General features: G+C 36.0%; 1 protein-coding gene across 1 annotated transcript in view; it reads left to right on the top strand.

Moving 5' to 3' along the window:
- Positions 1-17,211, top strand: part of LOC107657457 (beta-1,4-galactosyltransferase 2-like) — a 136,765-nt gene that overhangs the window by 63,913 nt on the left and 55,641 nt on the right. The window contains exon 3 of the mRNA XM_016445550.1: positions 12,019-12,254. Coding sequence (XP_016301036.1) covers positions 12,019-12,254 — 236 coding nt within the window. The remainder of the gene's footprint in view (positions 1-12,018; positions 12,255-17,211) is intronic.

Genomic DNA, 17,211 nt, shown 5'->3' with positions numbered 1-17,211 from the left:
CTTCGTCCACGGTGAAAGCCGATCCGGCGATCGACAGCGCGAAGTTGATGTATTTCCTCAGCGACTAGCACGGATAAGCTCTAGGCATGACGAAGCGGATATCGTCCTCTTTTGGAATGCCAAACAAAGTAGTTTGGCTTTCACAACAAAACACACAGCGTCTTCACGACATGGCTGCAGCGTCAACACCAATACTACAGCGAGAATAAAAGTTACGCCTTCTTTCTTTGCGTAAACATTTGGGCGGCGTTATGCAAATCTTCCCACATCGTGACGTAGACATGTGGGGGCGTGTTAGAACGAGCCGTTTTAGGTAGGCGTGGTTGACTCTTAACTTTTATGAAGAATATCTCTTTGGATTTGAGACTTTAGTCTTTGCAACTTTACAGATCTTCGTTATGCACCAAGAGCTTGTAACACTCCAAAGAGAAAGGAAAAAATTGAAATCGCATCATATGACCCCTTTAAAATGTGATCTGTATGCATAATATGCATGTTTTGCAATAAACATACAATATCAGTCTTGCAAACAGTCTTGCCTTTCTGCGAAATTCACCGTTGACATTGAAATAGGCTATTGACATGATTTGTGTAAATCTGATGAGTTCTGTAAAATCATTTGATTTTGACTCATCCCTTTTCTTAAAAAATAGTTTAAAGGCTGAAATGTTACGTTTATACATTTTTAAAACTTTATTTTGTCAACTTGTATTACGTTGTCACCATATTGTTTCAGAATGATATTGCTACCTAAAATACATATAGTTCTATTCTAATACCAGAATTTTCTGAAAGAATTTCAGCTGCTGATTTCAATTTTTAAAATTGGAATAAAAAAAATCATGTTTTTCACTGGTCCAGAGTTTGCAGGTATGATTTTGTTTTCCTGTATATAATGAACATCTTTAAATTAATAGTTTTAGATTTCTCCATCGTTTTTAGTTCAGTATTCACAGAACATTTTCAAATCCTTTTTTTTTCTTCTTCAAATCAAAGTTTGTAATGTTGTAATTCACCTCATAGCTGGTCTGTTCGGTTCATGGCATATAACTCTTAAATGAAAACATTTTAAAGTCCTTTTTGATATTTCCAGAACCAAGGCAACTGAAAAAAGGCGGGTGCTCAATAAGTAAAATCAAAACTAAACAGCATCAAAACACCATGAGTAAGTGATCAGGAATAAGAGTTGCACACAAGCAGCAGGTCAATATGTCTCTATTTTTCAGACATTATCATAGTGTCTGACATGATTTGTAAGCGATTCCAAAATGTCAGATGTTCTAGTATGTCGATTGTTTCGACAAAAGAGATCTTATCAATATCACCTTTCATCTCCTTCATGGGTAATCTCGCTGTTGTCAGTGTGTCTCCCCAGTTATTTAGCATGCCTATTAGCATGCCAATATTTGAATGCTATCATTTATAAGCACCTGCTTTGACTTGACGCTGTGTCCCGGTCACAGCATAGCGTGCTAGCATTCATCACTCTCAGTGTTCCCCAGTGTATGCCTTACTTACGGCTGGCTGACACTAGCACTGAAGGAGCTGCTCCATCAAAGGACTCCAGTATCTGTCAGTGAGTCACCCAAGTCGCTCTATGAAATGCCAATCAAGTAGAATGGCACGTCCGAGGATCAGTCCATTTATGTTGGCACATGCCGAATAGAGTAGTGGAGGGTGAAACCTTTCCCTCTGTGAAACGGTATCGCCTCACCTCTGTCCTCACTTTTGAAGTCGTGCTGCACTAAACAATGTGTTATTGAGCAGGATGTAATTCTAGAGAGCCACGCACTGTGTTGATCTGCCGCTGAGGGCAGAGACTATGAATTATTGAGTCCCGGGGCGATAGATGCATTTGGATGCCCTATTGTGTCGGTCTGTGTGAAATTTAAATTGTGATGGTCAGATAGAGGGGAGCAGAGTTCAAATACGCTGCGATTGAATCTTAAATCTCAAATGAGTAACGTTACGAAAGAGATCTGTAAAGGACAACACTGGCTGGGACTCCCACAATCCCACTGCATTGAGGGCCTAAATTTAAAGGCCTGTTCATGCCAAGAACTACTTTAAAAATAACAATAACTATATCAACATCCTCTCCAATTTGCAATAATGATCTGTTTATTATAAGCATATATGCTTTAAATGCTCAAATTTTCATTGGTTGTCCAATTTTTTTATGTCATTATAGTTTTCGTTCTGGGTGTGAATGGACCTTAACTTAGATCTGAGTGCAAAAAATGTGACTTGAAACCCGTTTTTCTGGTGAAAATCGTCCACATCAGTGCTTTTCTAGGGAATATATACAAATAATATACATTAAAAAAACTAATACATAAAATGTAATTGTTCTACATTGTTTGTAAAGCATATAGAAAACTTGAGACTTGACTTTTATATTTAAAAAATGGCAAAAAGGCAGATTGGCCTGTATGTTTCTTCGCACCATGACTTTGAACTAGCACCTGCTGAGGTTTAATTAAACATCTGATATGTACAGAGCTGAGTGTTGCTTTGAGAACCGCTTTGCCCAGTAACAGCTGGTTTTCTGCATGAAAGAGGTGTGTGGAGCAGCTGGTCTGCTACAGGTAGTCTGGTGTTTCCTCTCTCCAGCCTGAAGGAGTCTGTTCTGGAGACTTCTGGGCCATGACGTCCATCCATCCATCAGTCAGTCTGTCTCTCTGTCAGTCAATCAGTCAGTCAGTCTCAATCAATCAATCAGTCAATCAATCAATCAATCAGTCAGCAGCATATATATCTGTCTATTAGGGTTGGGTCCACCGCCGATGGCTGATAGACATCACGATGTTGAGCCAGCATCGCAATACCCATATTTCTCTGCAATGAGGGGGTAAAATCGCTGTTTTTGAAGGAACTAAGCCTCAATGCTTGTAGAGAGAGACGCGCAGACGCAGGTCTCTGTGTCTGATTTAAAGCAGGCCGAATGCTAACGAGCCTTAACTGACGAAAATGACCATAATTTGCATGATGGAAAAATTATCGTCTTGTCGTATACAACCATTCAAAAAACTCGGCAGAATTTATGTCACCGCTGCACCTGATGTTCATAAACTTTCATAACTGGCAAGTGTTTTTTCTTTTGCCTTGTGAACTGGCCGAGCCTTAATGATTCTGTTTCTTTACATGTATTTGCTTACTGACCGTTGCATGCAATCGTGAAATACAGCATTTTTTAAAATTGGCTATTCGTTGTGAAAAAAAAAAAAAAAAGGTTTCGGGTTAAAATTTCGGGCACAGTTAAATTTAACTGTGCCGCTCGGGTCGGGTCGGGTCGGGTCAGACGATCTCGGGTACGGGCCGGGTTCGGGCTTCACTTTAAAGCCCATGCAGACCTCTAATTCACGCTTCGGGCACACCCCATAACCCCCCTCCCCTCCTGATGTCCTCATCCATCGCGATGTTTCACTGTACACATCGTCCGATGCCAATTTGGTAGACATCACCCAACCCTACTGTCTATATACCTAATTATCAACAGGGTGTTTTATTTTTCAGTTTTCAGTCAACCACTGTCATTAAAATGTCTATTGGAAGAAAATAAAGGAAAAATTTGTAAAAAAAAAAATATTGCACTTATTTGTAAAATACACAAGGCTGCCTTTATTTAGTCAAATATAAGTAAAAACAATAATATTGTGAAGTATTATTACAATTTAATAACTCATTCTATTTTATTCTATTTTAAAATGTAATTTATTCTTGTGATGGCAAAGCTGAAGTCTTTAAAGCCAGTATATCATCTTTTTAGAAATCATTCTTATATGCTGATTTGGTGCTCAATAAACATGGCTTATTATGTTTATATTCAATGTTTATACCATTCATAAATGTATTTACTGTCACTTTTGATCAATTTGCTGAATAAAAGGCAAGGCAAGTATACTTGTATAGTAAATTTCATACACAGTGGTAATTCAGAGTGATTTACAGAAAAATATTAAAAAAAATAGTAATCATAGAATGTTTCATAAGAAATATAAAAAATAAAAAAAGATTCAATAAAAGTGAGAAGTAAAAATGTAAAAAAGAAATAAATAAAACAATCTTACTGTTTCTGATGTTTCATAACATGTTTAATCCAATGTTTAATCCAAGTTAATTAATTCATTGTAAATTGCAAAAAGGAGAATAATAATTTTAAAAAATCATCACTGTTAATACATTGCAAAATATTCAATATATCTTCTAGCCCAAGTGCCATCTCAAATTTTGGAGACATTCATTATAGCTCTCTCCTCCTGCCCACTCCCCCTTAGTCATGTTCCCTCAGCCCATTTCTCTATCTTTCTCTCTTTTTTGTCTCTCCGACTGTTCGCCTCCTGTTCTGTCCTCCCACTCTCTCTCTGTCTTTCCTCCCCACCTTCAATCCCTCTACTGCTTTACTTCTCATGGCTCTCAGCGTGCAGTGTTATGTTCAGTGACTCCTCCATCTGTTCATCTTTTCCTCTTCCTCTCCCTCTCTCTCTCTCTCTTCTGCTTCAGTGGTCACTTACAGCCACGTGGCTCTGCCGTGTAGTTCACTGGGCGGCCAACACTCTATCAACATAGCTGGAGACCTAGCCGTAGAACATGGGAATGACCCAGGGTGTCTTAAAAACATTTGCTGTGACTAATCTCACTTTTCATCCTCTCGACTAAATGGCCCCCACAAAAACGTACCATGGTCCAGTGATGATATCAGATGGAAAACCCTGATACTCTGATATATTTTGAAGTTTAAATGACTACATTATACCATGTTAAATTCTAGGGTTCTGTACCTTTGAGAATTTCATTTAGAATGCCTTTTAAATTCCAGATGAATTCTGGAATTTGTATTAAATCCGAATTAAGGTAGAGCAAACAGGATGCAGAAATTAAGTGTTAGCGTTCGTTCTGGCAGGTCACGTGAGTCAAGCTTGCATCAGCTGTGCTGCTCTCCCTGCTCATTCATGACAGGCTGCCAGAACAGAACCATACCGCCAAACCAAACTTTATGCTAAGTATCTATCATTTTGACGATAGTGGTCCTGACAGAATTGTGGTTGGAATTTGAATTAAAATATAATGAAAGTCAAAGAAGCAGATATACATTAAGTGTATTATTAAGTATTGTTAAGTGTATTATGTAGGTTTTTCACTATGAATTACACAAACATAAACATCTTGTAAACTCTCGCTAGCGGAATAAATGAATCATGGCTGATTACTAGTATTAGGATGGTACATGTCAAAAAAGAGTAAAACAATGTTACTTTGTCTGTGTTATCGGTTGTTGGTTTCAGTCCATTTTATGTTCCACTCTATGAATTTAAAGCAGTGTTAATTTTGATAGCAAATTTTGATTTAGTTTTAGTCATAGGCTTTTGACTAAAATGCCATTTATTTTTAGTCATATTTTAGTCATGTGAATTGTTTTTAGTTTTAGTTGACTAAATATCATAAGATTTTATTCCACTAATTTACAGTAAATTTAGTCAGCTAAAATCTAATGGGGTTAGTTACGGTGCATTTGTTAAGCATTTCTCTAAAATTTCCAAACTCATAGTTTTGATATTAAGGTAAGGTCATGATAGACACCGATTTAACTGCGGTGACACACAACATGCCTTTATGTTAAAATTAAATAAAACCATTTCTCATAAAGAACAAGAACCCGGTCTTCTTTTTAATGAAATACCAATGGTTATATAGGCTAATTATGAAATCTTTATAGCAACATGTTAACCATATTCTTCATTCTTTCAAGCAGACATATTTATTTCCATAAATACATTTAGATTAATCTTTAGGGCTACTAAAGTTTTTCAATCTCTCAACTAATGCTGTAAAATATATATGAGAGTCAGTTGGTACTACATTACCATAATATTGAAGGTTAAAATTGACTGATTTGTAAGCTAATATACAACTGCTAAAATTACACTTGATGAAGTTTTTAAAATAATAAAGTTACAATTACATAATATTTCTACTTCAATTCGTGTTTTTAAATATAAACATAATGGTGGCTGTCATAAAAACTTGATAGATTTATTCAAACATAAATTAAACATTGAAGAACTGTAAAATGTATAATGAATATGCTATATGGCATAAATTTAGCAAAATGCCCCTCTACATTTTTCTATCTGACTAATGAATTTATGGTCACCAAAGGTTTTTCTGAGGTAAATGTGACGTTACGTGGCATTGTTTACAAGACATTATATTGACGTCTTTGCTCGACTGAAACACTGATTGAGCAATTACATGAGACAGGATATGGATTGTAAAGTTGTACTCTTTCTTTTAACGTACCTTCGGATGTTTAGTCATGCTTCATTTTGTGCTGAAACTGGTATTAATGTGGAGGAGATGATCAGTTCACTTGCGCCTCGCGTTGCTGCGTCTGTTGATCTGAGGCGATACAGCAATCTGTCACTCCACAATTCTACATCATTTTGTGTGTAATTCTCCGTTCATGCGACGCGAAAGAGTACTCGCGCGCTATGAGACACGCTTTCTGTGTGTGAATGCTTCAGTGTCTGCGCTCAGAAAACCAGACCGAATTGAGTTCTCTCTTGCGTCATTAGATTTATCCATATGTCTGCTCTTCTCTTACTTCCACATATTGACTTTTTTTAACGTTTTATGCGACGTGCAGCAAGTGTATGTTAGTTTATGTCCCGCCGGTTCATATGTACGCATCTAACCTCCGAACCACGCAGCAGATTCATTCCGAATGAATCTCATCCCAAATCTTCCCTCCCTAACATTTTCGTCTCGTTTTTATTAGTTGACGAAAATGTCAATAGATTTACGTCATAGTTTTTGTCATTCAAAAAGAGCTTTTGCTTGTTATTGTCTCGTTGTCGTCGGTGAAAAAAATGTCGTTGACGAAAATTATTCGTCAACGAAATTAACACTGATTTAAAGAGATAGTTTACCAAAAAAATATTTACTCTCATGTTGTTCCAAACCTGTATGACATTTATTTTTCTGCATAACACAAAATAAAAGATTTTCAAGAATGTTTCAACTTCTGTCTTTACAATTAAATTCAATGGGGTCCAAAACAACACTGGACACCACCAACTTTTATTGTATGTAAAAAACAAACAAACAAAAAAACTGTCCCTTAAAAGTCACTACAAGGAACATAAGAAATATTATTTAAAAAAGGAATATCATAATTTGACATAAAAAGGCAAAGCACTCTCACTGCAAAGCATACTCCCTCATCTTAGATCAGAGGTTTAAGTGTCTGGCTAAAAGCCCTGTGCTAAAGGTTACAGCTGGGTGGAGGATGTTCTCACTGTTTGGATTTGAGCATCACAGCAGGTGTCAAAGTAAAGATAAATAATTGGATTGTGCTTGAACCCAGTTTAAGTTAAGTAGATTTTACAGATACTACAAATCTCCTGTCTGAACAGGAAAAAGCCTGACCTTCCCTCCAACTATGACTCAATGGGTGACATTTGTGTGCTGGTGAAGTGGTTGTGCTTTTGACAGGATGTGTTTCTCTTACTCCCTTTCTCTCTACAGTACAATACTGTACATTACTCTCCTTTCTTTTTTCTCCCTCTCTCCCATTCTCCAGCTGCCTACATTATTTGTGGTGATGTTGCATAACTTTGTTGGCAGTTGGCCTGAGAGCCATGCTAGAGCTCTGCAGGGGTCAGGAGAAAGTGTGATGGAAATAGAGAGAATTAGAGAGAGAAAGCCAATAAGTGAGTGTGTGTGGCCAAGAGATCCAGAACTTAACATTTTAAGTTGTAGCTTATTGGCCTAGGCAAGATTTAAATTAGTGAGTTGAAATGACTTGTACTTTTAAGTTGATTTAACTTAAAATTTTAAGGCAGCCACAAAACTTACATTTTTAAGTTGAAAGGGGTGAAAATTTTTTACAGTGTACAGTACAGTATATTACAGTTTCTTTGGGTTTATCCCTCATGGTGGCCTGGCTGATATTATATAATGCCGTGTTGGATGCACTTAGTCAAAGTCCCTTTAAGGCAGGCCAGTTCCTTGGTGGCCATCTTGGTAATGCTGTTTTCTCTAGGTTTGGGAATTGTGAAAAACCAAAGACCTGTGTGTGAAGATAGTATTTCAATCATATATTTGAAATCAGCAGTAGTGAAAATCATAGTAAATAATAATATCAAAACTAATAATATAGTAATATAATTATTTATTGTTTTCAATTGAGTATTATAATTAATAAAGTCCTAATAATAAATATAAATATCCTTTTTCCTAAGGTATAAATTCCAAGTACATTCAGATACTTTCACATTCACAAGAAAAAAAAACTAATATTTAAAGACTAATAATAAAGTCATACCTTTTGATCCTTGTAAAAATCTCTTCACCCTGACTCCTGAAGCTGAGACTACGCTGCAACAAGAATGTTATGACGAGGCAGCAGAAGAACCGGAGGCAATTGTTTACCTCCTCCAGTCTTATCAATGGCCTCAGTCATTTGCGATCAGAGTGGATGGAACACTCTGTATGAGAGCAGGTGTTCAGATAGCAAGGTATTCATCGCTCTAGACCATTTTCTCTCCATTCCCTTCCACGCATGCCACTTGACTGCTTGCCTTACTCATATAACACTGCTAATTAGAAGTAGCTGGATCCAATGAGCCTTTGTAGAGATCACTTCAAAGGGACCTTTGGAGAGATTGAGGGGATTGGCACACGGTGACGCCACACACCGGATTTATTGAAAGAAGGAGCTTGTAATTAGGTTGGTGGCCGCATCTCATAAAAAGTGGACACAGCAACCCTTTTTTTCTTCCGTTCTATCTCTGTGTACATGAGGAGCGGTCAATTACAGCGTATTTATGGAAACAATCCGAGTGAGCTCAGGATGATGATAGCAGAACACCACAGAAGCGTAATGTCATTATAAATATCTGACTATGAAATTGTCACGGTCAACATATCTGATTGAATGAATGCTAGAAATAAACACACTGATCTTGCATTCAGAAGGTTCTCTAAGGGCAAGTACCTTTATCTCCGGACAGGAACAATGTCTCAATTACATCCGCAAACAACTGTGCTGCACCCTGCTGACCTGCTGCTACTTAGTTTAATGATGTGGCTGATAGGGAAACGAGCGCAGGTGCAGCAATAGGCCTCACATACAATCAACTATAAATGTATTTTTAACCGGACCTGTCCTCTGCCTCCCAAAATAGAGTAGCAGGCTGTGAGATGTTTACACAAAGCTGCTGTTCTTCAAATCTAAATTGATGTGACAGTACCCGAATAGCTGCTGCTGCTGCCAAGGTCAGCTCAATGACTAAGTTCCATCACTTCCAGGTGTGTAGGGGTCAGATTTCACAGTGGTGCTTGATGTGTGATCTTTTATAACTGCTGTCTGTGACCTACCTATACTTTAGAGTTACACTGTATACACTTGTATATGAAATGCATGATACTATTATATACTACCATTCAAAAGTTTGGGGTCGGTAAGAGACAGAAAAAGAGAAAGAAGTCTCATATGGTTGCATTTAGCTATTTGATCAAAATACAGTCAAAGTATTAATATCGTAAAATATTATTACAATTTAAATGAACTGTTTTCTGTTTTAATGTATTTTAAAATGTAATTAATCTAGCTTATAGCTTATCTATTTGGAATAGAAATCTTTGTGCTGAAAAAACAATATATAGTACATGTCTTTAGTGTTGGTTTGGATCAAGTTAATGCATCATTTCTGAATAAAAGTATTCATTTCTTAAAAAAACTTTTGGGTCCCACTTTATATTAAGTGGCCTAATACCTGTGTACGTAAATAGTAACTAGATGTGTACATAGTATGTAACCACAGTGTAAGTACACATTGGTACATAGTATCTACAGCTGTAATGTTTGTGTAACTACACATATGTAACAACCCACTGAATGGTATGTGTAAATACAAATGTGTAACAGGACATTGGTAACAACACTTTTTGGTAATGAAAGTACAAATTTGTAACAGGTCTAACAACACTTTTGGTAAAGAAAGTGTTACACTTTATATTAAGTAAACAATTCCTATGGATTTACCATGTAATTACTCTGATGTTACACAGCAGCGGCCAGTAAGTTAGGCTTTACATATAAACATACATATATATAGAATGTTACACTTTATATTGTGGACAGTTCCTGAGAAGTTACCATGTAAGTACACTGGTATTACAGTGGTGCACCAACTCCACCAACTTGAGATCCAATTCCTCCCACTTTACATATCCCTAAACCTACCCATCTCCACCCCCTGGATCAGATGGTTCCAATTACTCTTATACATATTGTTGTTACAAAATGTAGTTATATATGTCCTGTTACACATTTGTACTTGCACAAACCATTCGGAGGGTTGTTACATGTGTGTAGTTACAGAAATATTACAGCTCTAGATACTATGTACCAATGTGTACTTACACTGTGGCTACATACTACGTACACATCTAGTTACTATGTACAGTAAGTACACAGGTATTAGGGCCACTTAATATAAAGTGGGACCAACTTTTGACTTTTGAATGGTAGTATACTTTAGAGCTGTGGTTCTCAAATGTTGTAGGGTGACAATACTCTTCTTTGTGCAAATTTATCTTTTTTGAAATATTAGCGACACACTAATATATAAAATATTGCATATGCAGAAAAAGTGATAAGTACTTTCATGTTTCATGTATTTTCATGATTGATAAACAGTACATGGTACTATTTTATTTAAATAAATTGTAAAAGAAAGTCTTTTTAAATGCTTCAGGAGAATAGGCATCACAACATTGTAAAAATGGAAATCCAATTTTGGGATTCGCAAAGGTTACATTTAACAGTTTTAATAAATTATTAGTATTTTTAGAGATTACTTTTAAGTGAGTGTTAGATGGTAGTTTTTGTATAGACATAGGAAGAACAATTAAAAATCTAATATGTCCCAATACATATCCAGTATCGACTGAAACTTTTTTATTAAATAAGTTTGGTGTTTTAACCAATATGTTACTGACTTTTTGCGCACCCCAAGGAAATAGCCTCACTTTCACCATTCCAGAATTTTGCTAGATTGCTGTTTTATTATTTTATTGAAATTAGACTGCTGTTTTGCTAATGACCTTAAATGAACCAATCTTCGCTAGTTGTATTCACAAGTGTCATACAACTTCAGTGACACAACAGAAACACTTTATCACAAATTAATTTTAACCCAGTTTGTTAGGTAATTGCCATGAGTTGATTTCATCTGATTCAGTTCAGTGTTAAAACTAATTCAATTTTTCTTGACAAGTTTAATTATTTGGTCAATTTAGCGTTATTTTCTACCCTCAGCTATTAGCCAATCAACTCGCAGACCACATGAAATCCTTAACGGACCCCAGTTTAGGAACGTTTGCTGATTTACAGATAATGGAAAAAGCTTGCTTGATAAAAGAAATGCAATCAGCCTTAAAAGTTAGCACAGTTGTGTCTAATCTAGAATTGTTTATCTAATATTTTCCTTCATTACCATATTTGATTTAGTAACATAGCTGATTTGCTATGCGTTAGATTTTTCTAGACAGACTGAATCTTTATGATCAGATGAGAAAACATCATGCTGTTACCTAAAAATGGCCCTCCATACATATTCAGTAGCAGCACAGACTCCTTCACTAATGAGTGTTGTAGAAGTCCCTGCGGCCAAAACTACGTCAGTTCACCAGCAAATAGGGATTAGATTGTGGCTAGGTGTAGTCGCGAAATCTTTTACTGCTAAGACTCGTTCAAAGTCTTTGTGGGAACAAGTAATCAAGCCTTGGTCTGTTTTATTGATTGGTTGTCTCAACTTAAGATCTGTGGATCAATGAAGAGGTATAGAGACTCAAAGAAAAATTTTGCGCTCCCTCTGCTGGACAGACAGCTAGTGGTGATTGTATTGTTATTGTAATGATCTAACTGTAATAACCATTCTCAAATTCACTTGAAGTAATTCTGTTGAAACTTCTCATAAAGTCTCACTGCCCCTCTTTTCTGCTCTGCAGTGGGACGTCTCCTCATCGAATTCAGCTCCCAGATAACCCTCGAGCGGGTGCAGAGAGAGAACCCTAATGTGACAGAAGGGGGGAAATACACTCCTCCGGACTGCCGGCCAAAACAAAAGGTGGCCATCATCATCCCGTTCAGACACAGAGACAACCACCTTAAATATTGGCTTCACTACCTGCACCCAGTCCTGCGCAGACAGAAGATCAGCTATGGGATCTTTATCATCAACCAGGTTTGTGTGTATATGTGTGTTTGTGTAGGACACTTTTCACACTACAGCTTATAAAGGGATAGTTCAGCCAAAAATTCTGTCATTAATTATTGACCCTCATGTTGTTCCAAACCCGTAAGACCGTTAAAATTAAGGTTAAACCATTGATATCACATGGACTATTTTAACGATGTCATTACTACGTTTCTGGGCCTTGAACGTGTCAGTTGCGATTCTGTTTATGCAGCATCTGAAAGCTTTCAGATTTCATCAAAAATATCTTAATTTGTGATGAACGAAGGACTTACGGGTTTGGAATGACATGAGGGTGAGTAATTAATGACAGAATTTTCATTTTTGAGTGAATTATCCCTTTAACTGTGCATATGATCCCTGATAGGGAATCTGTATTTTTCAAACAGGATATATGGTTTATAGCTGGCCTAAAATGGTTATTAGTAAATCTGAGGTAGGCATTAATTGGTCCAAACTGATTGACAACCATCATGTTTGGAAAACCAGCTTTACCATCTTAAGCTGCTAGCTGGTTTGTTGTTGGTCCAACATGGACAGCTTGGAACAGCTAAAGAGCAACTAAAAACCATATTCCGAAACAACCATCTTAATCTGGATTTTCCAGCTAGGATATCAGAGTTTGTTTGGTTGGTTGCTGTGAAAGCTGTTTTCACATCAAAAAACCACAAAGAATGGTAAAAAAAGGTCTGCTTCATTCCAAACCATGAAGTTTACCTTCTGCTCCCGAGTTGTTATCTAGCTTCAGTGGAAAACAGCTGCCTTTAGTAGGTCTATTCACTGTGGTACTTACATTGATGACAACATAGTTCGGAGCTAAATATCAAAACCTCTACCATAGTGGATGCTGTCGAGGTTAACTTAAAAACAGTGACTGGAAATAAGGAGCCTAGAGGGTGTTGTGTTTAAATGGAAGTCAATGGAGGAGATGCTTTTGCATGCTAAATAAACAGATTTTGTGTAGAAACAGCTTATTAATTAATATATTGATTGACTCTTTGGCTGGTTATCATCAACAGATTTGTTGTTGGGTGCTTATTTGGTTATATCATTGTTTGCTTAAATATACATTTGGAGGCTTTTTCCAATAATACAGACATGGCTGTTGATATTTCCTCCAACATCTGGCGAAATACTATAAGAAAAGCAACCTGTGGGGGTTGGGGTTGGTGGTTAGGATTGAACTCTGATTTGGACTAAGCAATCGAAGCATTTGTGTAAACAGCTGGAAGCTTTGCTGGTCTTCTGCCTCCCCCTCTTTCATCAGTCTGTTGTTCTATCTGTGGAGTGACCCTGGAGGGGAGGCAGAGATGTTCAAGGCCATGAGAAATCATTAGCCTGCTTGCCACATTGTTGTCTGCCTAGGCCGGTTGTTTGGGTTAATGAGAGCGATCAAAAGTTTGCAGCTATCCATCTTCAAAGTTTGCAGAGTAATGATGTGACCTGTCGAGCAGTGAGCGCTGAGAGATCTATCTGTGGAGTAACAAACCAGGGCAAAGTGTCTGTAATGGATGGAGCATCGGCTGAACTCTGGGCTAAGGTTACCTTCCTTTTCTTAGAGGCATCACATCACTAAATGCAGGTTAAATATGCGACAGATTGATGTTCGTCTTGTGAACTTTTTATCTTCGAGATTTAAAACCACTGAACAGAGACAATAAAACGACTCTTTTTTTTTAAATTGCAGTCTTTACTATCCATGTGACAGTTGGAGTTAATTTAAAATGCAAAGCAATTGGATCTTCTTCAGACTCAGCTTTATAGATTACTGCAGACCGAATGATTTTAGCTAGCGCTGTCAATCGATTACAAATTCCAATCAAATTAATTGCAGGATATGCTGATTAGTTAGTAAATGAATCACACTAAACATCATAAATCAATATTTGCAAAATATTTGATAAATATTTTCAAATATTTGCAATATTTGAAAAAAGCCCCCAGATGAGAATGTCAAAATAAGTAAATGATGTTGAGTACTGTTTAATAGTTAAAAAATGGTTGTCAATATGTTTTATTTACATATAATTGAACATACAGTAAGTAGCCTATATCACTGGCTTGCCATCCACAGAAATCCATTTTGCTATTAATTTTGTCAGTATATCTGAGGTAGACTTGCATTTCCTCTGCACTACTTTTGAAATGTTGGTCTGTACCAAGGAGGTAAAATATACACAACCACTCAATAGTTAGAAGTCGGTAAGATTTTTATAATGTTTTTGTTCTCTTATTCTCACCTAGCCTGCATTTATTTGATATAAAACACAGTAAAAAGAGTAAAATGGTGAAATATTATTACAATTTAAAATAACGGTTTCTTATTTTAAGATTTTGAAATGTTATTTATTCCTAAGATGGCTTAAAATAATAAATTAAGAGTTCAAAAGAATAGCACTTATTTGAAACCTTTTTTTGTAACATTGTCTTTATTGTCACTTTTGATCAATTTAATACATTAAAAAATTATTCTCTTTAACCTTTGCATTGCATTTTTAGCATCTCTGCGATTCAGCAAAAGTGATCATTTTAAACCTTTAGAGGTATAACTAGAATGCATTATTTTTCATTCAATTAATTACTGTATGTTAAATTACCAATTAAATTGTGCAGTCTAGTCTTAACCAAACTTTTCATAGTGCTTTTTAAAAAAATATTTCTATGTATCTTTGATTTTTATAATAATATTTCTAATTTTTGTTTTTAATTTCTAATTTAAATGTTTTAAATGTAAGTTTTTTAAATATTTTTTATTATTTCAGCGTTTGAAAATTATTAACAGTTTAAGTTAACAATAATGACACTGAGGTGTGCATCTGCTATTTATATCATTTACTTAATGTGTTATAGTCATATGTTTATTTCAAAAATTATGGAAATTATTTATAACTTAAAAAAAATCCTTCCATTTTGCACACTTTTGATGTTTTCTGTAAAACTTGAACTCGTTGTAGTCTTTGAAGCCTGTCTCATATCAAACAAATCTCTTCTTCTGACTCAACACTTGTTAAGTCAGGCCTTTAGAGATACCCTAAAAAACTTATGCTAACATTCATGGAAAGATATTGTTTGCACGTCTGTTTTGTTTGCTCAAGCAGTGCTGCCAAAGTGTGTTGAGAGGGGGTCTCATCAAAAATTTAAAATGTGTAGCTAGTTATTTGCGCCGTCAGAGCTGAGCAGTGAGGAACGCACACCATCTGCACATACACTCTCAATAGTGACATTAAGCACTCTGCGTTTTCATTACGCAAGCAGTAACAGGAAATTTCCTCGCTCAGCTCTGTGTATCTGAACAAAATGAGCTATAGGGCCAGTGTTTTGCTCATTTCTCAGTACAAGCTGTTTGCTAAACGAGGGCATTTCTGTATGTTGGCGTAGATGGTACTGTACATCCAGGGTACCTGTTTAACTACCATTAGGAGACACAAACAACAAGACCCGTTCAATTTTGAAAGAACTACATGCGTTATACAACAAAAGTTTGTTTCTCTCCATTTTGACTTGAAGTGCCATTTAAAAATGTTCTTTAATTCATTTTGAGGGCTGTGTCAATACTGATCATCATCCATTGTGTTTATAATATAACACAATACATGATACATTGAAATTGTCAGAGTGCAATGTTCTTCTATTTCAGCTGAAGAAAGCCTTTTTCAAACAGTTACTTTATTACTTATTCATTATCCAAGACATTTTTAGTTTACCTAAAATGAAATCTTCTAAGTAAAGTCTGCCTCAGACATATTCAGATGGCCAATTCCACAAGCATTTCTTACCATGTTGTTGCTAAAGTGATTGAATCCATGGCAATCCTTCTTTAGCATCTTTTATTCAACTGGCTGGCAAAATAGAAAAATAATTTTTGGATTTTTTAAATTAATTTAACAAGTAAAAAAACAACTTTATTGCCTGTTTGTCATTTAAAAAATAAGAAATCAGGAAGGGGGCCAACACTTTTTCACACCACTGTATATCCATTTTTTTTATTTTCAACTTTTCCTTTCTATAAAAAGTTTTATTCTCTTTTGAAAGCCCACCAAAATTGACCAAATTGTACTGTTCTCCCAAAAAATAAATTTCTGTCATCATTCACTAACTCTTGTGTAACTCTAAACCTGTATGAATTTTGTGGAACACTAAATATTTGTATTTTATTTTATTTTTTAAATGTTAAAACATCACAGGACCCTACTGACTTTCATTGTATAGACAAAAGCAGTTCTTTAAAATATCTTGTTTTTGACAGAAGAAAGAAACTCATAGAGTTTTGCAACAGTATAAGGGTTACTTTTTTAATGAAAGATGGTATAAAATCACAACTTTATGAAAATCAGTTTTTATTAAATTCCTCAGGCACTGCGTTTTAATGACAATCCTCATTTTTATCACATTATTAAGGAACTGGAAGTTTATAGAAACCTTTATTTCTTTTTTCTTGCGCTCGAGTCAGAGCTTATAAAATATGGTCTCATTAGATTGAAGCATTATTTTAAAATGGCCCTTTATGGCAATAGATTTCCCCTTTAAACATTCATATGTTCACATACGATTTGCATTACTACAGAAAGGCTGCCATGCTGACTCCTTTGTTTAAGCAGCGAAGGTTACAGATCAGTGCATCTTATGTTTGAAACTCGCTGGATCTCATCCACTTAATTCAAAGGACAGACACTGAGTTCAGCCAGGTTTTACACACACATGCTGCCTACAGTATGTCAAGTCATTCCTCATCAATATCACCCACTAGAAAACACACTGTATAATGTGAACACAATACAACGTGACAGGTGCTGAAAAAAGAAAAAGCATTTAAGGCAGGTCAATAAGGACTCTTTCGACCCTCCCTCCCGGTTTGTCTTTTCCTCTTCCACTCTCACACTTTCCACAGGATGACAGTTGGGAGTACTTCATGTATCATGCTCACTAGAGTGTTAAGTGATTTTAA

This window comes from Sinocyclocheilus anshuiensis, unplaced genomic scaffold (assembly GCF_001515605.1).
Source record: "Sinocyclocheilus anshuiensis isolate Anshui unplaced genomic scaffold, SAMN03320099.WGS_v1.1 scaffold155, whole genome shotgun sequence".
NCBI classification, from domain to species: Eukaryota; Metazoa; Chordata; class Actinopteri; order Cypriniformes; family Cyprinidae; genus Sinocyclocheilus; species Sinocyclocheilus anshuiensis.
The sequence above is the reverse complement of the archived record's forward strand: the minus strand, read 5'-3'. Positions and strand labels throughout refer to the sequence as shown.